General features: G+C 35.3%; 1 protein-coding gene across 25 annotated transcripts in view; it reads left to right on the top strand.

The window, feature by feature from the left end:
* The window catches only part of NRXN1 (neurexin 1), a 1,136,968-nt gene that overhangs the window by 994,434 nt on the left and 116,727 nt on the right, over positions 1-25,807 (top strand). For 15 of the 25 annotated variants that reach the window (XM_055242605.2, XM_055242606.2, XM_055242608.2 and 12 more), the window contains 2 exons: positions 4,870-4,959; positions 6,322-6,641. In XM_055242605.2, coding sequence (XP_055098580.1) covers positions 4,870-4,959; positions 6,322-6,641 — 410 coding nt within the window. The remainder of the gene's footprint in view (positions 1-4,869; positions 4,960-6,321; positions 6,642-25,807) is intronic. The other 10 variants (XM_055242615.2, XM_055242616.2, XM_055242618.2 and 7 more) reach the window with 3 other exon arrangements.

Raw genomic sequence — 25,807 nt, forward strand, 5'->3', positions numbered from 1 at the left:
ACTGCCCTAGCAGAAGTTCTCCATGAGGGTTCTGTCCCTGCACCACACCTCTGCCTGGACATTCAGGCATTTTCATACATCCTCTGAAATCTAGGTAGAGGTTTCCAAACCTCAATACTTGACTTCTATGCACCCACGGGCTCAACACTACACGTAAGCCACCAAGGCTTGGGGCTTGCACCCTCTGAAGCAACGACCTGAGCTGTACATTTGCCCCTTTTAGCCACAGCTAGGATGCAAGGCACTGAGTCTTGAGACTGTGCAAACAGCAAGACCCAGGGCTCAGCCCACAAAAATATTTTTTCCTCCTCGGCCTCCTGGCTTGTGATAGGAAGTGCTGTTGTGAAGATCTCTGACACACTCTGGAGACATTTTCCTCATTGTCCTGGCAATTAACCTTTGGGTCCTCATTACCTATGCAAATTTCTTCAGCTGGCTTGAATTTCTCCTCAGGACAAGGGTTTTTCTTTTCTATTGCATCGTCAGGCTGAAAATTTTCTGAACTTTTATGCTCTGCTTCCATTTTAAACATAAGTTCCAATTCCAAACCGTATCTTTATAAGTGAATAAAACTGAATGCTTTTAAGAGCACACAAGTCACATCTTGAACACTTTGCTGCTTAGAAGTTTCTTTCACCACATACTCTAAATCGTCTCTCTGAAGTTCAAAGTTCCACAGATCTGTAGAGCAGGGACAAAATGCTACCAGTCTCTTTGCTAAAACATAGCAATAATTTCCTTTGCTCCAGTTCCCAATAAGTTCCTCTTCTCCATCTGAGACCACCTCAGCCTAGACTTTTTGGTCAAAATCATTCAACAAGCCTCTAGGAAGCTCCAAATTATCCCACATCTTCCTGTCTTTGTCTGAGCCCTCCAAACTGTTGCATCCTCTGCCTGTTACCCAGTTCCAAAGTCACTTCCACATTTTCAGGTATCTTAATAACAGTACTCCACTTTACCAGGACTAATTTACTATTTTAGTCTGTTTTCATACTGCTGTGAAGAAACACCCAAGACTGGGTAGTTTATAAAGAAAGACAGGTTTAATGGACTCACAATTCCACGTGGCTGGGAAGCCTCACAATCATGGCAGAAGTTGAAGGAGGAGCAAAGGCATGTCTTACATGGTGACAGGCAACAGACCATCTGCAGGGGAACTGCCCTTTATAAAATCATCAGGTCTTGTGAGACTTATTTACTCTCATGAGAACAGCATGGGAAAAACCCACCCCCATAATTCAATTACATCCTACTGGGTCCCTCCTGCCACATGTAGGGATTATGGGAGCAACAATCCAAGGTGAGATTTGGGTGGAGACACAGCCAAACCACATCACAATGTATCTGCATATAATTTTGCAACAGAAAAGTCATTCGTTTTTTATTCTAGTAGGAGAACAAAGAATTTAGAGAAGAAAGTAGGCATATATTGAATTGAATAAGCACCGTATTATTTTTGATTCATTACCCATACAAGAATAAAGTCTGTCCTGCAATTAAAAAGTTCTCCAGTTTAAAACAGTGCTCACTGAATTAGTAGGCATCTAATATTCTGGGGTAGTAGGAAGATATGACCCACTCGTGTGGCTACCTTTCTTATATATTATCACATATTTTCATACTTGTGTCTACTGCCTACTCTATTTTCTAAATTGTTTTATTGTTGTCGTTATGTGACGTCCGTTAATCATTGGGAATTCAGTGTTTATGTTCTTGCTTTAGGTGAGTCTCAGCAAGGATCTCCAAAGCTTCTGTTGACTTACATCATACTGTCATACTATATCAATCACACAATTATTCTATTAGTACTAGTCAAATGAGGACAAATTGTATGTATGTATGTGTGAATGTATTTATGTGTTTGTGATCTTTTTAAAAGTCATTAAAATAATCTATAAAGCTTTGATTTTTCTCCACCTGTCTTGTTTAGACGTTTTTTCCCCCAACCTTTCCCTACTAATAATAACTATACCAATTTTGTGACATGGGGAATTTGTTATTAAACAAATAATGAACTGATTGTAGAGATGTTCAAATCAGTGACGATTCATTAAAAAATAAAATTGTAAGTGAGGTATATGGTGTTTCCTTTGGAAAGTGCAAAGGGAGGCTTAGCTACAAGTGGTTTATTCTCTGGACACTAGTTTTGCTTTCTTTTTCTTTTTAATGTTGTTAGGTTGTAAGAATGTGTTAATAGTGCAACAGAAGCTACCAGAACTAAAAACAAGATTTTCTTGACTACCTCATTCTACAGATATTCATAGGAGTGTATGTGATAGGTATTGTGCAAGTAAGCACTGAAGAAATAATAAATAGTGCACATAGTAGCATAGTACTTGACCTCATGGAGGGATATTCAGAGTTTGAAGGCGAACTATCAAATTTGCCATTACAGGTTCAGTGCTTCTTTCTAAAGGGCATGTTTCAGGAGCTACAAAAAATATAGTCAAGTGTCCTAATCTAACTTGATGACATCAGGGAATACCTTCTGGGGAAGCAACATTCCTACCAAGAAGATTCCATTAATTAGTAATGGTTAGTTAATGAAAGATAGAGATGAGGTGGGAAGAAGGGAGAGTATTTCCCATAAAGGAAGCTTCATGTGCAAAGTCCCAGAGAGAAGAAAGAAAAGATTTGAAAGAACTGAAAGAAGTCTCATAAGGATAAAAAGAGCAGAGTGAGGCAGTGATGACCATGAGAGGGGACAGGGAGGTAGGAAGGGACCAGATTGTGGAAGTACTTGTAAACTTCACTAAGGGTCTGAGATTTTAATCCTAAGAGAAATGGGAAGGGTTATACTAGACAAGTGACATGATTAGATATTGGCTGATATGTGGAAAATGGGTGTGATTAATTGCAGAGAAGATGCAGAAAGGTCTGTCAATAGACTGTAGTAGTAACTGGGCGAGAGGGATTTGCGACCTAGATTCGGATGGTGTCTGAGAGAATGTGGGTCATTCCTGATGATTGGAAGACTCTAGCATGAAAAACATGAGGAACCACCGAATCATAAAGTTGTCAGAAGTGTTATGCCAGTGTGAGTTGGTATGAGTATTGAGTGACAAATAAGACTATAGAGCAAAAGGTATGTATTTTATAAAATATTTTGTGATTGCTTTTCAAATTACACATGTCAAACATGCCTATTATATAAAATCACATATAAGCCAAAAACATGTAATCCATCAATAATCACGCTGTCCTAAAGTAACTAATATTACATTAAAGAAATGTACAAATGTACATATATGCAAACACACAAAAGAGAACACAAATTGTGTACACTTGTAAAAAATGAAGACAGGGTTGGTATTTTGTACTGTTTGTGCCCTTTTAAAAAAACTGTTAGTGTAACAAAGCTATATTCCCACATTATAAAATATTATTTTACAATGTTTTAGTGATCACAGAATACAGAGAAATACATATTAATGTTTTCATTAAACTTTATATTTGCCTTGACTTTGATATTTACATTTTAAATTAAATATTAATGTGTGAACTATTTTCAGTCATACAGACATTCAGATGACAAATTGATGAGGTCTAAAAGAGAGTTCTTTTCTATCTCTCCAAAAGTGTGTAATCAGTATTATGCTGGGTTTTTTGTGGTAAGTATAATGTATTATAAGAGTAGCAAAAGAAAGCACTTATAAATTATTCTAAATCAGAGGAATAAAATGTAAATCAGTTCGTTTATCTTCTCTAACAAAATACTCCAGTCCTTTTATGTAGATAGTACTACCATTCAACATTTCTTTCACCTCTAAGTCCTCATGTGAGCTAATGCCAAAATGTCTTAGCTCAAATTTCAATGTTAGTTAACTCTAATGGAATAGAAAATCTCTTCTTGCATTATACACAACTGAACACCGAGATGGCGTCTCAGATTCTTCCTAAGTGGTTTTACAGATCAAGAAAACATGCGTCTATTTGCAAGCAATATTCAAGGTCAATTTAAACAGTGTTTCTAGCAGGTAATTTTTTATGCAAAGAAGCAGGACTCTCACTTAGGTTAGATCTATGAATAGGGGCCACTGTTTGTGGCTTATATTTGTTCCTTAAGCTGTCATGCTTTTAAAGAATAACTTAATAAAAAGCAGATATTTGACTATATAAAAACATACATATAATTATTTTTTCAAATGTTATTTGCTTCAACATGTTAAGTTTTAAATGCAACTCAAGGACACTCAAATAAAGTCACTTTTGTCAAAGCCTTTTCCTGTAATAACATATCTGGATGATGCAAGATGCATTCTCTTGTGATGTCCAAGTGATTGATAAATCAATTTGTGTGAAATACACAAGAACTATTTGGACTTTGTTGTTTTCTTAAATGAGGTGAATAAGAATTTCTGTTTTCTGACTAGGAAATAAAGTATGCTAGGCCTATTTTAGATGCTTCAGTGTACCAAAGATGGTATTAAGTTTGGTGATCATAAATTATTAATCTGGAATAAGAGGTTGAATGTATTTTGAAAACTTAAACCTGTTTCACCTGAACATGTTTAACTAGTTAATAAGAAACATCAAAAAGACAAAACCCTGAGGTCAACGGTCATTTTTTGTAAAGCTATTATATGCTGTTTAAATTGGTTGTTCGGGTCTGTCTATAACATAAGTTTAATAACCTAGCTCAAATGCAGATTTCTAATTTTCAATTAACATAGGAATAATTTTGTTTGCTAAAATAAAATAAATGAATGAATGACAAGTCTGAAACATGAAATGTTCTAGGTAGAACTTTTTAAAATTCCAAATTTCAAAAAATCATGTGGCAACTGTATAGCTCAAGCTTTAAGTATTAACTTTTAACCTTTGACCTTACAGATTTTAACCAATGAAATGTCTCTTTAAACTTTAAAGGAAACAATGATAACGAGCGCCTGGCGATTGCTAGACAGCGAATTCCATATCGACTTGGTCGAGTAGTTGATGAATGGCTACTCGACAAAGGTAAAAAACATTGATTAAAACTTCAAATAAAAAAATAATTTGAACATAACCAAGTAGTACTTCATTGTAACACTAATAAACATAAAAAATAAATTTTCCGTAAAACTAAATTAAAAACAACTTTAAAACAGTAAAATGTAGATAGTAATATTTGCATACCTTGTATAATAATTTCTATACATTTTTAGACGTACCAGCTGTTTAATAATCTTACCCAGTTAACTTAAGGTTAAAGGGACTGTTAAATATAATCCACTAACTCAATCTATGAGGGTACTCACAGCAAGCATTAACCCAAAATGATAAATCATTCATAGATTATATTACATGTTCCAGCCTCTAAATTATTAACTAAAATATATGTAGTTCTGATATCTTTATTATGGTCCTGAAAAAAAAAAAAACTCTTTGTTTAAACTCTAGGAATCTTAAATAGCGGGCAATATGAATTGCCGGTCATAATGAAGTCCCTTTAACGTTTGCAACCTTCTAAGAGGATTTGGGAACAAGCCCTAATTAAAACTGAACTTAAAGTTGTGTGCATGCTTTTATGAGCAGAGAGCAATCTGCTAAAACTGGATACTCAATTTGATGATAATGGTACTGTTGTTAAGGATTGCTGTTTGATGGAAATGTGCCATAATTTCTCCATCGGTTTGTGTATCATTCCTGAAGCCGCTTTTTACATCTGAAGCTATTTTTTTTTCATTTTGTTTTGTTTTGATAGACTTGCTGAAAGCCAATCAGAAAAATATTTTTGGAATTTTTTTGTCTCTGACATGCTCAGTGTAAACCATGCATTTCTTTTCAGTGCGATTGCCGGAAAAATAGAATAATTCAAATAACAATGAATGATTGCCTTCAAAAAATAAACAGCACTAAAGAATAACATATAGATATATGTGGACATTATGTGAATTATGAAATTTTTACCATAAAATTTAAATTAGATTTCAGCTGCTATGTATTAGTTTCTGTCAGTGGTAATTTCAGAATGACAAATACTTGAAATGTTATCTTACATTTTTAAAATGTAACGATTTAGACTTAAGACACCAACAATATAAGATCTTGATGTAAAAGGGAAAAGGGATCCACTAAAAACTGATTTGTAATACATATCTTTGATTGGTCTTTTAGCAAAAGCACTACATTTATAATAAGTTGAGAATTTACAAGTATTTGCCAGTAATTATGCATTTCATGGACACCTCATTTATAAGCAATGAATTATGAGTCAAATACCTCTCTTATAGTTTATTGCTCTCATTATTCACCCCATGAAAGATCTGTTTTGTCATTCGTTGTAGATATAGAGTTCACAATCAACATTTTTGCATGTATGTAATATTATTTTTACAGGGCGTCAGCTCACAATCTTCAATAGCCAAGCAACCATAATAATTGGCGGGAAAGAGCAGGGCCAGCCCTTCCAGGGCCAGCTCTCTGGGCTTTACTACAATGGCTTGAAAGTTCTGAATATGGCAGCCGAAAACGATGCCAACATCGCCATAGTGGGAAATGTGAGACTGGTTGGTGAAGTGCCTTCCTCTATGACAACTGAGTCGACAGCCACTGCCATGCAATCAGAGATGTCCACATCAATTATGGAGACTACCACGACCCTGGCTACTAGCACAGCCAGAAGAGGAAAGCCCCCGACAAAAGAACCCGTTAGCCAGGTGAGCCTGTGGATTTTATTCCTTCATTTTCATCCGATATTATTTATGATAGTGGGCTTTTCTGCATATATGTCTTTTCTAAAATGGAACATTTTTCTGATCTCAGGCACTACAGCTTCCTTGGAGACTAGCTTAACGTAATGCATTCTGTTTGAATATGAAATGTGTATATGTTGTTCATTAGAGGTTTGTGGACTTTTACAAAAGATTTTGTTTTGGTTTGTTAGATGCTAAATGATAGTATTGATTCCATAACCCTCCTCTGGTCCAAGCTGAGTGGATTGTCTGCTAGTTACATAGGATTTTCACTTTTTAGTTTAAATGAACAAGTTAATGAAATATTTGAAAACCTTGTCTGTTTAAGCTCAGCACTTCAAAATAAAATCAAGGCAAATTTAATCTTAAAAGAGATATTTCAATAGTACAATACTTCTATAGTATTTTGAAGTTTAAAGGTTTGAATTGATAGCCAGCCATGTGGCTTTCTTGGTGAATGATGGGTCTACTCTTTCACTATTTATTTAAAAATAAAAAAATATTCTATTGGTTTATCTGAGCACACAAACCCAAAATACGGGATATTTTGTATATGTGATTAATTGCCCTCACCTGGAATTAACTTTAATTAGCTTATTTCAGTCTTGTGCCTAAAATTTTTGAAGGATATAATTTTTAAATGTGGCATTTGCACAACTTGGAAGTATGTTAATTCAATCAAGACGTAATTATTGATTGCCTACTACATTTCAGGCACTGGTTTGGATATTGGTGTTCCATCAATGAAGAACACAGGAAAAAAAAAAAACCTTATTCGAAATGCTGTTAGATGCTGTTCAAATGCCATTAGATTCCTGTTGGTATTTATAGCCTTTGTACATATCCAGTTGTTAATTTTTTCAGAATTGTGTATTATCCGTGATCCAGAATTAATTGTTTCATTTTGTTCTGTTTTACTGATAGTGAGTATATTCAGTAGGTGCCATTTAAAGCTTTTCCAAATACACAATCCCTACTTTTCCAGAAAAGTGCGTTCTGAAGAAGCAAGAATGATAATTATATTTAAATTTGCTTTTACTTCTTGCATTTGAAACCGACCTGCATCCAATTTGGGCGGAAAATAATAGGAGGCAAATTCTGTTTGTATCAGCACCCTAAATATGAATTAACATATGTTTCCCAGAAAATGAAGAAAATAGACTCTGATTTTTACTTTGAATGGAAAAGGGTGAGAGGAACAGAATAGATGAAGAGAAAATGTCCTAGAAGAGGGATGGGCAAAAAATACAAAAAATGCAAATTAAATGTAGTGTTGGATATATTGTACCTACTTCTGCACTTATTTTCATTTTTCCCTCTTCTCTTTTCTTTTCCTATTCGCATTTGGCTACAAAATAAAATGGGATGTCTTATAGGATGTTCACAAATATATATTTATTGATCACTCTCTACATGTGCCAGATACTTTTCTAGGCATGAGGTTATATTGCTAACAGCAAATAAAAACCCCTGCCCTCAAGGAATATACATTTTAGTAGAACTATTTGCCTGCAATGTGATCCTTTTGTTGATTTTCTCTCTTTTTAGGATTTATAAGGTTGCCAATAACATCAAAGCACTTAGTTCCTTGGATAAAGACTTGTGACTTTAGAAAGATTTATGCTTGCCCAATAGCTCCATTTAACATTCTTTGCTAATGTTTCATTAATGATTTGTTACTGCTGTAGATTTATAGTTCACTTACTGATAAGCAAGTTATTACAGTAAATCTGATACAGGAAAAATGAAACTCAAATAAATTGATAGACTTTCCTTTATCTAAAATAATTCACAAGAGGACATTCAGAGTTGAGAATGCTTTTATCAATATAATTTGAAATAATCAGGTATTTTTCTTAGTAGTCTTGTTTTATCATTAGTGAAATTACAGTTGCCAAATCTCCTATGTAAACCAGACACGTCTCAAAAGAAGAAAAGAAATTATCAGCATTGGTTTTATGTATTTTGTCAATTAGTAACATATATTAAGAAATATTATTTTTAAGTACAAAACAGCTGTTTCATTTGAAAGCTAAATACCTAGAAATGCAGAAATAAATATTTATGCATTTTATAATATTAATGCAAAAGGTAAACAGTTAACTGCTCATTAATTGCCAATGAAAAGAGCCTCTTTTATTATAAGCTATTACATGTTTGAAGACAGCAGCAGTTTATAGATGTAAAAGATCTAATTAATTAGTGAATACTTGGTTCATTTGAGGAGATATTGACTTAAATAAAAGATTATTAGGTTCATTTAAAAATGGATATTTAAAATTGTTAGCTTTGTAATAAACCAATGACAGTAATTAAAGAATTTGACTTAATATGTTACAAGTATTCAATTGTAGCAACAGTATTTTAAAGTTGGGCTAATAGTTTTTAAAAATTTCTTAAGTAGTGAGATATATATATGAATACAGGTAACAACACATGTATGTATGGGGAAAAACATTAGGGAAGGAAGCAATTTATTTATATTTGAGTAATGGAATAATTGTTGAAAATTTTCCATAATTCATCATTGACTTTTCAATTGTCTTCTAAATACAGTAATATTTAAACCAGGAAGTTTAAATATGATATAAATTTCTAATGTTAATTTCGAAAGTGTAACCTTTGACCTATTTTTGCAGGTTGGATGAAGCGCTCCCTTTAAATGTTGTCCATAGTGACCATATCTGCCTGCTTTTATCAACTGTCTTACTAAATTGTGTATCAGAAAGGGTCATTTCATTTTTCAAAAGCCACACTGGACTGTTTTCTCAATCAAAGTGCATTTTTCTCAGTGATAACACTGAGCCACTTAAGCTACAATGGCAATGTACCTTGGGGTGATTGCATGTTTTAAAACTATGGAAACAGATTTTTGGTCAGGCAGAATTAAATTGGACTCATTTCAAATAGATGAGATGAGGTTTGTTCAGCCATCCTGCAGGGATAGTAATAAGGAAGAAATGTATTTCAGTTTTCACAGACTCAGAGAATACAGGAGTGTTCATCAAAATATCCTCCATAAAGTCCTGTTTATATTCCTAGTTAAAATAAATATCCTTTAAAAAGTAAAAAAAAAAAAGTTTTCCTTTGAATGATAATCAATTTTCAGCCCAACGTTTACTTTAGAAAGATGTGATTTATAACAAGAAACAATAGGGACATTTACCAAAACTTCTGATCAAATGGTTCCTTTTTAATGTGAATATAACAATATTGATAGTACTTTTTATGTGGATTACATAAAATTTATAAAATTTATAAAATTCATTTTACTTGGAATATTTAATTTTTAAATGTTTCCATAAGGCCTTCTCATTTTATGGAACTTTCCAGAAGGCTAATCTCAGAAAGCAAATATTTGCAAAAACTATTGATGGTATAAAGTTCTTTGAGATTCTGAGAGCTTCTTGGCATGCAGCAGGAGTATCATGCAAGTTTTTTGGCTGCTAAATGTTCCCCCTCTTCTAATTAAACTTGCAATGTCTTAGGAGATGAGCACATGTAAGCCAGCATGAAGAGGACAACACTTGCTTCCTGTGCCTGTCCACATAGAAAGGAAAATTGAACTGTGCTGTTTCTTTTAAGACCAAGCTTGTGACATCGTTTCTGGAATGTCCTTTATGGCACATTTTATGATCTTTTTGTTCTTTCCTTCGAGAGTATTTTACAAGCTACATACATACTGTAGAGAATACATACATACTGTAGAGAGATTGTAGTATAATGGAAAGAGCATGGTGAACGAGGAGACCTGGTTTCCACTTTCAATACAACCACCTACCTCATCATGTGACTTGGACAACTTGGGTCACATCATTGTACTTTGGCCTTGCTGCCTCTGAAAATAAGTAGGTTGAGCTAGGAAACTCTTGAGTTGTACTCAGCTCTAAGATTTCTTTGATTCTAGTGATGATGCTCTTAATTAGGTCTTCTCATGATTATTTACCGAAACATAGATTTCACCTCTGTCTTCCATCATGTGGCCATGCAGCCCAGTTGGCCTGGATAGTACCTGTGCATACCTGATGTTCAGTGTAATTATTAATAGTATATTTTTGACTCTCAAAAGTATCCCATTTGGTCTATAAATTATATTATACTCTACTTTTACAGCATATCCAAAATTTACCTTTGCAAGAAAAGCATACTTCGTAAGAGTAATACATATTGTGTCCTATTCTTTGTATTCAGAGCAAAATTTGTTTCTGGTATCCTTGCCTGGTTTTTAGAATCCGTAACTTTTTTATTTTCTTTTCATCTTGTTTCAAAAATCTTGAGAAAAGAGCGAGAATAAAATTTTGAGAGATTCTGGTTTTTGACTGGAGGGACTATAGTTTGCAACTTTTGGGAAGAAATTAAATTATAAAGTGAGACAGAATCAGTAAATATGAGTGAAATGTATTGGAGCAGTTCCATGGTTTCAGTTAGGCATTTTTTCAGGGTGGAGTTAGCAAACCTACTCAAGGAAAGGAACTATTGAGAGTTCAATAAATATTATTGGTAGATTGTCAGAGACATTCATTTCACATATGAGACATCCTATTAAAGTCAGTGGCATTTGATTCCCAGTTGGGTTTTCTGAAAAAGAACCCAATTAATGTTCATGCAAGAAAATAATATTTGAATATATTGGACACTTCTGTTGCTTGCTTGGAGGCTTTGGAGGTACTCATGAAAAATGAATATTATTTGTTTGAAAAATGTAAGCAGAATTCCCATACATTTCCTTGAAAAATACTTAGAGCTAACAAAATACATTTTGCAGCTTCAAAGAACAAAATTTTATTTTTATTAAAAATATTAATTAACCTTAGCTGTAGCTTCACTATTAAAAAATGGTAGCATTACTTATAATTATATATGTTCCTGATAACCACTGTGCATTTTAAAAATACTGGTGACATGAATAATTAATTTATTTTCCCTAGTCCAATCATTCTTCTGAATTCACTTAAATTAATGTACATTTTTACAGCAAATTTTAGTGCATATTTCAAAGAAAAACACTTTGGTGTATATTTTAAAATATATACAAAGTCATGTTCTCCTGAACTTAATGTGCCTGGTGAGAAGAGCATAATGTATTGTAATTTTAAAAGTGTGTAAGCAACAGTTATTCAGAATTTGTTTTTCTCCTCTCATTACTGGCAAGAAAAAGTGCTAGAGTAATGCATTTTAAAGGACTTTTTTTAAAGTTCTGCATGGTGCATTTTCTTTGGGGTCTGGATTTTTTACTAGATGACAAAATGCTCTATTGGTAGATGCAACCTTGGTTTTGAGATGTCTTCTCACAAAGCTAGTCTGAAATAAATATATTCATCTATCCATTCATTCATTCACTTAACCAAGTTTGATGAGCACTTGCTATATCTCAGGTACCTTTCTACTACGTTTCTAGTCTGTAGAAATACAGCATTGAACAAAATTAGACTTTTCTGCACCGAACTTATGTTCTAGTTGGAGAAGATGGGCAATAGACAAGAAAACAAACAGTGTGGGATGTCAAAGTCCACAGGAAAAAAAAAAAAAACAGAGGAAGGAAGAGGGGGATGCCCGTGTGTGGAAGGGAACCATGAAATGGAAATCTCTTTTGAATAGATGTGCATAAAGTATTCGAGATGTAGGTATCAATTACATAAAACTTTGATATATTAATCTTCAGGCGTTTCTTCAGACCCAGCAGGATTGCACCCTGTATGGATAGTGCCACTGGCAGCATTAACTTTCTTAGGAAACTTGAAGCCAGAAAAAAGAACAAAAGCAACACCAAGATATACTTTACCTGCTCCTAACGTCTAGAAGGACCTAGCCTCTGTGGTCCTCTGGCTTCTAATAAATATTTTGCTAATTAACCAGAAGTTTAATCATATCCTGCAGAATATATATATATATATATATATACATGTGTTCCTCAGACATATCCTGAGAACATATATCCTGCAGAACATATATACATATATGTCTGAGGAAGAGCTGGAAACTCAAAAAGTACAACTTTGTATTATTGTTCCTCTTCAAAAAGGAGAAAATTGAGGTATAGAAAAGCTAACTTACCCAAGGCTATGCTGCTCACCTTTTTTCAGGATACATTGAGGTGACCTATCTTCTGCCCTTATGTATTGCCTTTATTCAGAATCTCATCACCTCCTGCTTTCTCGTAGTCTTAACCACCTCCATTGTGATCTCCACCCAACTGTCAAACTATTCTTTTGAAAATGCAAACACAATCATATTGTTCCCTTCCTTAATGCATCCATATATAATCATTCTATGTGATAGACTGAAAAGTTTAGCCCTCAGAAATGGGAACCATTTGTCCAAGGTCACATAGTAAGTGTTTGAGTCATGAGTGAAGTTTAGTTTTGTATCATGTATTACTCCTTCTAATAGTATCTATTTAGGCATTGCCTATAAATATGGTTCCATGCTGGACACCTAACATGGTCAGATGATGAGGCCCTGCGTTCTGGGAGTCTAAGGTCTGGAAGCTTGTGTGGATGTTGGAGCACTATGCATAGTGGTCAAGGGCATTGACTCCAGAAGCCAAAATGCCCACCTATATCCCAGCATTGTGTTTACCACATGCTAGCTGTGAGTTACTTACACCTCAGTTTCCCACCTCGTAAATTTATTGTGAGGATTATAGAAGTCAAGAGTACAAGAACCATATGAAATGATGGCCACTTCACCAATTTTTAACTATAAAAAATAGAAATTTCGTATGTTCATCCCAAAATATAAAGAAATGTTCAAAGTACCTGTCACAGGTGAGCACCATACATCTGAAAGTCATGTCTGAGAAGCATTCCACAGGTACACACTGTACATTAAAGCATCTTTCTTACCTTTAAAGCTATTTTCTCTGCCCTTGAAGAATAGCTGTGAATTTATGTTTCTACAGCAGCACGTCAATTTTGTGGCATGTACCAAGCTGAATTCTCTGTTGAATGAGGCAGCACCATTCCCCTAAGGGATGTATGTATGGGAAGCGAGGGGCAGTGGAGGGCAGGTAATGACACAAAGGGAGAGTTATCATGAGGGCCATGAGCACTACACACACTGCAATGCTGGGACAGTCCTGGACAACGAAGAGGTGTCTGAGGATTCCCATAATTTGCACTGTTTTATGCAACCTCCCCTACTTCCTCACCAACTTCAAATTATTGTTGACTGAACACTCAAGAAGTTTCTTGTGTCTGTTTCCCAGTTGTCACACACAGAAGCTAATTCGTGGTGTGGTACTGAATCTTGCAAAAATGATTTCCATGTCTATCCTGGATAACATATTTTGATTAAGGAGCTTAAGAATTCATTATATACTCATTTTTCAACTTGAGAATGAAAAACTTCAAGTACTTCCAGCTGTGAGGTAGACTAGATTGGGCTTATGATTCTTGATATATCTTTTGATATATTCTTTATCAGCACTGGAGATGTTGAATGAAGTCTTTGTACCTAGTTGATACATGACAGTGATTTCAGTGGGAATTTTCTCAGGACTGGCGAAGTTGGCACTTCCTCTAAAATGTCTAGTCTCAGTTGTAAGGCAAAGGAATATCTTTTTATTAAATAATTAGTTCATGTCTAAGTAGCAAGAATATAACCTAGTTTAATTGTCTTAGTTTTTATCAGCTCTACAAATTATTTGTTCTATAATACTTTGTGAACTTCTGATTTTTAATACATACCTATGTTTGTATTACACCTGTTGATTTATTCATCTCTTAACATATAACAATCATTTTCTGTGAGGGGAAGGAGGAAGCAAAAGTACAAAAATTAGCCAGGCATGGTGGCAGGCGCCTGTAGTCCCAGCTACTTGGGTGAGGCAGAAGAATTGCTTAACCTGGGAGGCGGAGGTTGCAGTGAGCCAAGATCATGCCACTGCACTCCAGCTTGGGCGACAGAGTGACACTCTGTCTCAAAACAAAAAATATAATTTTGTGTATACAAGTGTATGTGTGTGTTAACAATACTTGCTATTCTCCTTCATGATATATGTAAACATTAAGCTTGTTCAAAAAACTAAGTCAATATTAGTTTTAAATCTCTATGTTAATTTCTTACAAGTTTTATCATCTAGAGCCTATGTTAGTTTTTTATTTTGTCTGTTGGTGTCACTGAAAAGTTCTCCAGCAATAAAAAATATATTAACACCGTTAGGCTGGGACCTCAAGAGAAGGCTCAGGTAATTTATCTGCCTTTATTCAGCATTTACCAAACAACTTTCACTGTATTCTTGTTATCACTATTCTCTTTATGTGAAATCTCAAGCAGACAAATAGCACTTGTGTTAACAATAGTTTATCCAGTAAGCATTCCAAATGGTAATTAACAAAACAAAACAAAATAGGCAGTGTATGTATGTGTGTATTTTTTTTTAACCATGCTGTATGTTGCCTGTAAATCCACAATATTTTTATTTAGAATTACAAATTTGCAAAATCTTACGTGCAACTAATATATGTAGCACACTTTGCTAGATATTATTATGCTATTCTTGAGGATAAAATACCTAGCAATTCAGAATTTTTTTGAAGAACCATTTCTCAGACCTTAGATTACTAGCGAATCTGTACATAAATTATGAAGTGCCCTACATTAACAATAGCAAAGCTTTTGTACATGACAGATTTAGAGTATATTATTAACAGCATCACTAACACAATTGAATCTCAGAGACAAATTTAAAGGAGAGAAGATATTTTAGACTCTTTTTAATAGCAAACATATTGGGGAAACACACTTCTTAAGTGTTTCACGTCTTAAGTGTTGGCAATGTGCTAGACACAACCCTCACTCTGGAATTACCCACATTCTTTTGCTGATGTCTTTAAAATCTAAGTTGCATTTGTGGAAAGCTTCTTCTAAAATAGACATTACCATCAAGTCTGTAGATTTAATAGAGTAGTTGGTAGCCTCGGCCCCCTTAGCCCCTTTCTAGGACTTTTCTACTTCAGCAGGATATATAGAGTATCCTAGAGGCATATGGGGGAAGCTAAATTTTTTTATCTTCATCTTTACATGGAATACATTCTAGGCTATTGAGAAAACTCCAAGACTGTTATAATTCTGAATATCAGTGTTTAACTGTGACATGGAGTAAAGTATGAAGCAATAACAATGAGAACTTTAAAATCATGTTTGTCTTGCCACATTCTTTGAGAGTATCAAATAAACTTGCACAAATAAAGCTCATGGCATAGCATCTGGCACATAGCAGGTGCTCATTTGTTCTTCCTTAATATCCTCATCCCCACTCTGCTATTGCCTTTTTTCTTCTCTTCTTGCTCCCTTTTTTTCATTCTTCCTTCCATATGCTAGGCCTTATTCTAGACACTACAGATTCACACATGATGACCCAAATCTCAAATAAGAGAAATGGTTCTCCATTTGGCCCACATTGTCCCAAGACCAAGTAACAAATATATTCAACTATAGATTCCCCAAAATATTGGAGAATGAACCAAGTGAGGAGTCTCTATGTGTTATGCCATGCCATGCTAGCTGTTATAAGATCTTCCTTAAATATAGGCCAGCATTTAAAATTCAGCAGTAACAATTTGGCCCTGGAACACACTTGAGAGAAACTGACTTTTATATTTTCTACACCTCCAAGCATCAGCTGTTCCTGAGTATGTTTTGAAAGAGTGGGTCAACAGCTAGAAAATGATGTAGGTACTTGTGTTCATGGATCCAAAGGAAATATAAATTTCTTCCCAAAGGAATTCTCCTTGAAGGGAAGTTCTCTGGTTCTAATCTCCATTTTTTCAGAAATGAAAAGGACCCATTAATATTCTTTCAAATTCTGTGGTGACGTTACCAAGTCTGACTTCTCCATGCACAGCACTAACTAGCAGTTGGTAATGATTCTAGACAGGCATGGCAACCTATTACAAGAGAGAAGATAAGACACTACAGGAAAGTTAAGTGCCTCACTTGTTCTGTTCTGAACTGAGGGCTTTCCACTGTCCAAAGAGAGAATTTTCACTGTAGTTTCAGACATTTTTGTGACTGGAGTTTTCCATTTTTATTTAATGGCTCAATTATCTTATGTAACTTTGTCAGTGTGGTCTTGCATTCTACATTGTTTGAGAATTTGATTCAGAAAAGTAAAAAACCTCATGTATAAAGCATCTAGTCTGAAATTTGTATTTGGTATGCAATTAGTAAACTATTCACATTGCCTAAACTCAAAATTCAACTTCCCACTTTCTGATACACTGACTGATCTGCCAGCAGTGTTCCTATTTCCTCCTTTTCTTGTTTTGCGACTGTATCTATGATCTAGTTAATAATACACTTCTACATTTGAAAAATACTAAAGCTTTGTTAGTGTTAATAGCACAGGAAGATTTTAGACTTTGCATTTCACTTTATGATTTCCTGAACAACCCCAAGCAGAACCTGTTTCCTGTTTTCATAGCACTTTGGAAAAGATAGATGAATAGAGATTCATTTATCTAGATAGATAAATAATGATCTACCTATTAGAGATTATAGCCTTAAGTTTTCTTTTTGACAAGCATCTTAAAGTCAAGACCTTTGTCTTATTAATGTGTGTATGCTCAGCACCTAATGCAGTGTTTGATACAAAGAGGACACTTAGTAAGTGGTTTTTGAATAAATAATGAACACAGAATGCATAATCTGATGCTGAGATAAATATTGTGTGTTGCTCAGTCCTTGTATTAGTCCGTTCTCATGCTGCTATAAGGACATGCCCAAGACTGGATAATTTATAAGGAAAGAGGTTTAATTGGCTCACAGTTCTGCAGGGCTGGGGAGGCCTCAGGAAACTTACAGTCATGGTGGAAAAGGAAGCAAACACATTCTTCTTCACATGGTGGCAGAAAGGAGAAGAATGAGAGAAGGGGGAAGCCCCTTATCTCATGAGAACTTACCATCATGAGAATAGCATGGGGGAAACCACCTCCCTGATTCAGTTACCTCCCACTGGGTCCCTGCCATGGCACACGGGGATTAGGGGAACTACAATTCAAGATGAGATTTGGGTGGGGACACAGCCAAACCATATCAGTCCTGAATTTTCCTAGATTAATCAATATTTGCAGAGAATAAAGATGGTATATATAACAAGATGATAAAAGAATTAACTTCCTTTATATACAGTATAAAGACATTTTGAAATTGCAGTTGTTTGGTTTTTTAAAAAGCATGTGCATACTTATTTAAGAAAAAGGGGTGGATATGATATGCAGGAAGCAAAATTCCCATTTCAATTTATGCTACTGACATTCTTCTCATAAGACGAGGAAGGAGGCACCAGTAGTTGTCCCTAAAAGGAAAAGAGACGGGCACAAAGTGGTATAATTTTGCCTACCAGGTTACAGATTAGCATGTGTAAAACCCTGTTCCAGAGGTTTACTAGAGTCTAATCAGTTTGAGTTATAGTGCTGTACTAAGGTGGAGGAGGGGCAGTGTTAATGGTCCCCTCTCAAGAGGAATATTTTACCACTGATATTGTTTAGAATTGTTGACACACTCTAATAATAAAAGCAGTCTGACTTTTAGTCACCTTTATTATTGTTTTTAAATTCTGTACAGGAAATAATCTCTTATTGTCTTCATAGGAGCTGACCTTTTCCTTGCTGTCTGTGGTGAGCCACAGACAAATTGCTAATACTTACTTCACAATTTTGCAAGTAGCTGGCCCATTTCGAAGAGTCAGGAATCCACATTTTCAAACAGTTTGTCTGATTTTTTGATGTCTTCAGCCAGTTACGGGGAGTGGAAGAAACAGGCGAAAATCTCTAGGAAGCCTAATGATTACAGAACCAGTTTGCACCAGTGACTCTTGACAGGGCTACGAGACTAGCTTTGCATAAGGTTGATATTTAGACATTGTCTATGGCCGAAAACCAGATCAAAATAGGGAAAATGTATCACACTTTTAAAAGACACTCATTGCAGAGTTTAAGCATGTAAAAACTAAGATATTTTTTATAGGCAAATTAAAATGAGAATGAAGTACAAAGAACTAGAGAAGCAAAAGAAGAGATTAGAGGGACATGTTGGGATAACACTAATTGGATACAAAGACTTAAATGAAGTTTGGGTAGTGGAATGAATTCCTTACAACAGACAAATCTTGATAAAGCCTAGGAAATGTCAAAGGAATTTATTCTTGCTGTGTGGCTTATTTGAGAGTACGATATATTAATATTGGCTGTGAGTTTGTCATAGATAGCTCTTATTATTTTGAGATACATCCCATCAATACGGGAGGGAGGAGGGATAGCATTAGGAGATATACCTAATGTAAATGATGAGTTAATGGGTGCAGCACACCAACATGGCACATGTATACATATGTAACAAACCTGCATGTTGTGCACATGTACCCTAAAACAAAGTATAATTAGAAAAAAGCAAAAGGAAATACAAAAAAAAAGAAAATACAATATATTTAAATGGGTGATAACTGAAATTGCAAATATCAGTTATACCTTCCTTTTTAAAACTATTCCTGAGACTAGTAGCAGATTACTCCCAGAATTCACTTTTTTGCTTTGTTGTACATATATAAGTGGGGATAATTGTTACATTATTTTCATTAATATAATGCAAGCACATAAAAACAAATCAATATAGTTTAGAAGATGGTATATAAAAAGCAACAATCCCACATTTATCCCCTCATCACCCCCAGTCTTATTCCCCAGAGTAAATGTCTTTTAATAATTATTTTTGGTAATTAGCTCCATATCTCCAAATAATATGCTTATGTTCCATTTGTTTATTTATTCCTTTTACACAATACTTATACAATCCTCGATATGAAAATTGAGGATTAGCTCAGTCTTTAATCCTTTCTTTTGCTTTTTTCTCTCCTGTGAAATATGTGTGTATGTGTATAAAATATTGTATATATAATACTTGATATCTATTAGATAAAACTGTATATAGATTATATACAAATTTTGTTGCTTTAAGTAATATAGCTGCATCTAATTTCTTGTTCCATTAATTTACAAGAATATCTCTTATCTTTTAAGTATCCACATTAGTAAGCTAAAGATATTTATGCTCTTCCCCATTCCTCTAGCTTCCCTCTTCATTTCCTCATCTCATGATCTCATTATATTTCCAGGGATGTTAACTTTAACATTCTGTCTGGCAATCAACCACAACTAAATCTTCCATATTTTATTTGAATTATGAGGACTCTAAAGTGGAAAACAATGAAGACCATTTAGATTACCATTACTGTGTAAATATTGTCCGATACTAATCTCAGATATATGTTAAGATTATCTTTCTTTTTTTATGAGTTAAATATCATATTACCTGGACTACTAAAAGGAGAATTTTTCCACCTCTAGGATCAAGGTCAAGTGGATTCCCTTGCACTTATCAGTTGCTCAGAAATCAAGACATTTTATTTTGCGTTATATTTGAATCATATTTGTTTTCTATAGTTTTGTTTTTCCATGAGCTACTCAACATACTTATTTTTTTTTTGTATTGAGTCTCTTGCCTTTATTATATCATCATTTTAAATTCCCAGTCACACTTTTAATTCTATCAAACTTTATCTCTTTCCCTCAACAACCTACCTCCAAAGAGATCTCGATGTGTATCTTCTGTTCTTTAGCACCAGTCTGGACTGCTTGTCAGGCTGAGAATAAACAGAGTATGGAGAGCTACAGGCTTTTCTTTGGAAATAGCAGGTATATAGCAGATAAACTAATGCCCAAATAGAGAACATCCACAGAAAGAGCCTTACCTCTCCTTGCACAGTTTCTTTGCTTATTTATTTAGTTATTTATGAGACCAAGTCTCACTCTGTAGTCCAAGCTGCAGTGCAGTGGCATGATCTCAGCTCACTTCAACCTCTGCCTCCCTGGTTCAAGCGATTATCCTGCTTCAGCCTCCTGAGTAGCTGGGACCATAGGCGTGCGCCACCATGCCCAGCTGATTTTTGTATTTTCAGTAGAGACAGGATTTCACCATGTTGACCAGGCTAGTCTTGAACTCCTGACCTCAGGTGATCCACCCACCTCAGCCTCCCAAAGTGCTGGGAAGTTTCTTTGTTTTGTTTGTTTCTTTGTTTGTTTGTTTGTTTGTTTGTTTGTTTGTTTGTTTTGAGATGGAGTCTTGCTTTGTTGCTCAGGCTGGAGTACAGTGAGGCAATCTCAGCTCACTGCCACCTCTGCCTCCCGGGTTCAAGCAATTCTCCTGCCTCAGGCTCCTGAGTGGCTGGGACTACAGGTACCCCCCACCACACTGGCTAATTTTTGTATTTTTAGTAGAGACGAGGTTTCACCACACTGGCCAGGCTGGTCTCCAACTCCTGACCTTGTGATTCGCCCACCTCTGCCTCCAAAAGTGCTAGGATTACAGGCATGATCCACTGCTCACGGCCTTTCTTTGCTTTTAAAAGAAAACTGTCTAGATTTTAGTTTGTTTGTTGGTTTTGCTTTGTTGGCAAAAAGAAAGAAAGGGAGGAGGGAGGGAGGGAGGGTGGGAAGGAAGGAAAAAAGGAAGGAAGGAAGGAAAGGAGGGAGGGAGGGAGAGAGGGAGGGAGGGATGGAGAGAGCTATTCTTTTCTCTATTTTAGGTGGTTATTTAGCTATCTGTTCCTATATAACAAATTATCCCCAAATTAGGCAGCTATGAAGAAGAAACACGTTGTTTCAGTTTGTATGGGTCAAGAATCCCGGTAAAGCTTAGCTGGGTGCCGGTGGCTCAATATCTCTTGTGAGGTTGGAGTTAAGCTGGTGATCAGTCCTGCAGTCTCACTGGAAGCTTCAGCTGTGTGTGTAGGATGCTATCCACTTTCAAGCTCACTTACATGGTTATTAACATGCGTTATGATCTTACATGTGGGTGCAGGGATTCCTCACAACAGCTGGCAATTTACTTTTCTTCCAGGAGAGATGAGAGAGAGAGAGAGAAAAAGCCCAGGATAGGAGCCACAGGCTTTTTATAACCTAATCTTGGAAGTGACACTTCCTCCTGGCTGCTGTCCTAAGTATAGCCCACATGCAAGCGAAGGACATTACATAAGGGCAGGACTGCCAGGTACTGAGAAACACTGATGACCTTCTGAGTAGCCATCACAATGTCATAGAGTAGATGTCAACTGATGTGATTTTTTATGTATATTTTCTGCTAATCTCCTTCCAGACTATATACAGATTCACTCTCACTGTTTCTTTATCCTCAGGTATCTCTACATATCATATTCTAAGCTGTTCCTTTTTCTGCTTATTTCATTCATCGACCCTCTTTCATGCACTTCTAGTCTTCCACTAGGATATGGAAATCTCTTGATTTTGCTGACTGATGAATACTTTTTCCCTACACTGTTAAGAGTTTACAGCCTACTGTTGTTCTCACTTTTAGTTCTGTGCTGTCTTAGGAGGGAGAGACACATGAGCATCTATCTTTTTTCCAACTGTAACTAAACATTGGAATTACTACTATGGTTGGAGGAATTTAGATTGTTTGGTAGTACGTTAGTCATTGTGCAGAAAAGAATGCCCACTACATTTCAAGTAATTTCTTTTCACATTCAAATGACAGATGAGAAGGCTTTTCTATGGCCACAATTAATCTGGTTTTCAACTTTTAGCAGATTCTGAAATACGAAGAAAACAATGCATTGGAGTCACTGTTTCTGAATTCTGATATTTCTAGTGTCTTCCCCACATTAGCTTAACCTGCTGAAGCTGTTTCTACTTGGTTGAGTATTTATGGTATTGCACTTACACAACCCTGAAAAATCTTTTAATCTTCCCAGTTTGACAAAGTTTAGTAATAATCGTTTGTACTCAAAGAGCAATCACAGAAATTCTAAATGCTTCGGTGGTTGATAAGAGCTGAGTTCTTTTGCAGTATTGCATTGTCATTCGCTTCTGATGGTTGGAAGTATATGATGTGGTAAGCCAGCACAATAGCCTTCAATCTCCCTAATATCTTATCTTTAATGAAATCTCAGGAGAAAATAGTCTTATATTTCTGACTTCATAACCCTCTATTCATCAATGAAGAAAACCCAGAATGAAAAACCAGGTATAATTTTATCTTGTTATCCCATTTCAATTTATTCCAGGGAGTAAGGAATAGAAATATTAGTGAGATATTAAAGTAGTGTTAGAAGGAGAGGAAGATTTTGGTTATTAGCCATATTCCAATATTCTTGACTTTTTACTTTGACTTCAAAAACTTTTTTTATAAATTTTGATTGTAATTAGAGCCAAATTACTGTTTGCTTTGCTAAAAAGAAGCCCAGAAACTGACTTAAAAAAAAGAACAAAGGAGATAAAAATTTTACACTCAAATCTAACCATATATAAAATGTTTTAGCCCTGTATAGTTATCATTACCTATTTCACCTATTAAAGTTAACCAAAATAAAGATATTCTGTTTAAGCTGGATTAAAATACATTTTGTCTTTAAAAAATGTTTCTCAGCTAACCTTTTGTGTCATTTAGTTTTTGATGTGTTCCAAGCTCCTCCAAAACTTAGTTGCTTAAAATGGCAGCCTTTTATTTAGCTCATAATTCTGTGGTTCTGCCATTTAGACTGGGCTTCGGTAGGTGGTTTTTCTGATCTGGGCTAGGTTTAGCTGATCTCAACTGGACTAGTTCATATGTTTGTGATCAGCTTGCCATGCTAGCTAGCTAGAGACTGGCTGTCTAAGATGAATTAGTTAGAACAGCTTATGCCCCATCCTCCAGAAGGCCAGTTTAATCACAGAATCCCATGAGTGAAAATAGAATTTTGCAAAGCCTCTTGAGGCTCAGGTACAGAACTCACGTTACATTGCTTTTGACACACTGATTAAGCAAGTCACATGGTCAGCCCAAATTCAAGGAGAGGAATTGCAAGAATTTTGGCCATGTTCATAGTTAATCACACCTTAAGAAATGAGGTAAAACCTGTATTATCATTTCTGCTCTAGCCTAGTAAATGATAAAATTTAATGGCTAAAAAGTTAAAAAGTCAAACACACAGCTAAAAATCAAAGACAAATGTGTATACAGATTTGTCAAAAGCTGAACAAATTTGGGATAACAGTTAGAAGCCTTGTAGTAGTCCGTTTTCATAGTGCTATAGAGCACTGCTTGAGACAGGATAATTTATAAAGGAAATAGGTTTAATTGACCCACAACTCAGCACGGCTGGAGAGGCCTCAGGAAACTTACAATCATGGTGAAAGGCGAAGGGGAAGCAAGGCACCTTCTTCACAAGGCAGCAGGAAGGAGAATGAATGCAGGAGAAACTACCACACACATGAAACCATCAGATCTTGTGAGAACTCACTCAGTATCATGCGAACAAGATGGGGGAGACCTCCCTCATGATTCAGTTACCTCCACCTGGTCTCTCCCTTGACACATGGGGATTATGAGGATTACAGGGTTTATAATTTAAGATGAGATTTTGGATAGGGACACAACCAAGCCATATCATACTGGCTATTTCTATTCTACCCATTTTCCTCTGAAGGCAGTCTCCTAGGTAAAGGTCGTGCTGTTAATTCCTTGTGGGTACATGTGATTTCAGGGCAGCTAATTTGTTTAGCTGACAGAAGGTGCTGTTTAAGTCTTATAGTTAGCTGTCTCTCCTTTCCTCCTTAGAAGTATTCATCGGTGAACTGTGATGATCAGTGATCCCATTATTCAAAGATCTCTTTACCATAAGATACATAAATGTATTTTGAGACAGGACATAATTTGGAACCATGGAGGAGTTCCACAATTTTCATTAATGTTCATGATATATATGTGCATATTTCTGTCTTGATTAAAAGGGCTTGTCATACCCACTGTGTCTGTGGGTCTGTTATGCGTTAATACACGTGCTCCTACATTGTCCTCAGTTTTATATTTTAGGCTGTTTTTCTCCAAGTATATGTTTTGCAGTTGTCATACTAAGCTTTCTTATTCAAATCATAGCCAATAATGTAGTAGAACTTAAGTGAAGGTCATTGTTTTTTCCCCTGAGGATAAGAATATTATCTGGATTGCAATATAGCTCCAGAATTTTGCTTTTTATTGTTCACATTCCTATAAAATCTGCTTAATTAAACAGCTGGCAGAGGTTAACAGCATGTTTTTGAGAGTTTTTTTTTTGCTTTGCTATCTAAACACATTTTAAGACACACACAAAAAATACTACCTTTTCAGTAAGTGGGTAGAGAAATGAGACTATGTAAGGGAAGGAAAAATCTAGCTTGTAAGAATTAGAAAACATGATAGTTTAATTCAAGTAGTAGGAACTCCTAGATCATGAGAAATGCTGATACGAAAATGTAAATACCAGAGAAAATCTCACAAAGATAAAAAGATATGTTTTGAAATTATTCAAACTTTTTATTAGACGTCCCCATATCTAGCCTCTGTAACTTCAAATAATCAGATTATATTCTTTTATTTCTTTCTGAGATGTACAGTCAATGAATGTGCTCATTTTAGCATTATGTACCCTTCATTGTTGTGTGATGACACGGAAGAATGAAATATAAGAAAGGTATATGACTTTAACTCTACTTATGACACATAGAACCAAGCTGTTATATTCCATTTAAAATAATAAATTCAAGTTTTGAATTACATTCTAATGCGGGCCAATCACCTCTGCTAAAATCTACTCATTTATGAAACTATATATAAATTATCCAAGTGGACCTTAGAATAACAGTATTCAGGTAAGTCAACATAGAAAATACATTTTTAGAAAGGAATGGAAATATGATAGAAATATGGTACAGATCTATATGGGTTTGAGTCATATACAAAACCACATTCAAATATTGGCATTATTTCATTCCTTTACTAAGTAAATATTTGTAAAACACCTACTATGAAAAAGGCACTGTTCTTTCCCTTAACTTTCATTTTAAGTTCAGGGGTACATGTGCAGGTTTGTTATATAGGTAAACTTGTGCCAAAGGGGTTGGTTACACAGACTATTTTGTCACCCAGGTATTAAGCCTAATACCCATTAGTTATTTTTCCTGATTCTCTACCTCTTCCCAACCTCCACCCTCCACTAGGTCCCAGTGTCAGCTGTTTCCCTCTATGTGTCCATTTGTTCTCATTATTTAGCTCCCACTTATAAGTGAGAACATGTGATACTTCTTTTTCTATTCCTG

Source organism: Symphalangus syndactylus, chromosome 14, assembly GCF_028878055.3.
Source record: "Symphalangus syndactylus isolate Jambi chromosome 14, NHGRI_mSymSyn1-v2.1_pri, whole genome shotgun sequence".
NCBI lineage: Eukaryota > Metazoa > Chordata > Mammalia > Primates > Hylobatidae > Symphalangus > Symphalangus syndactylus.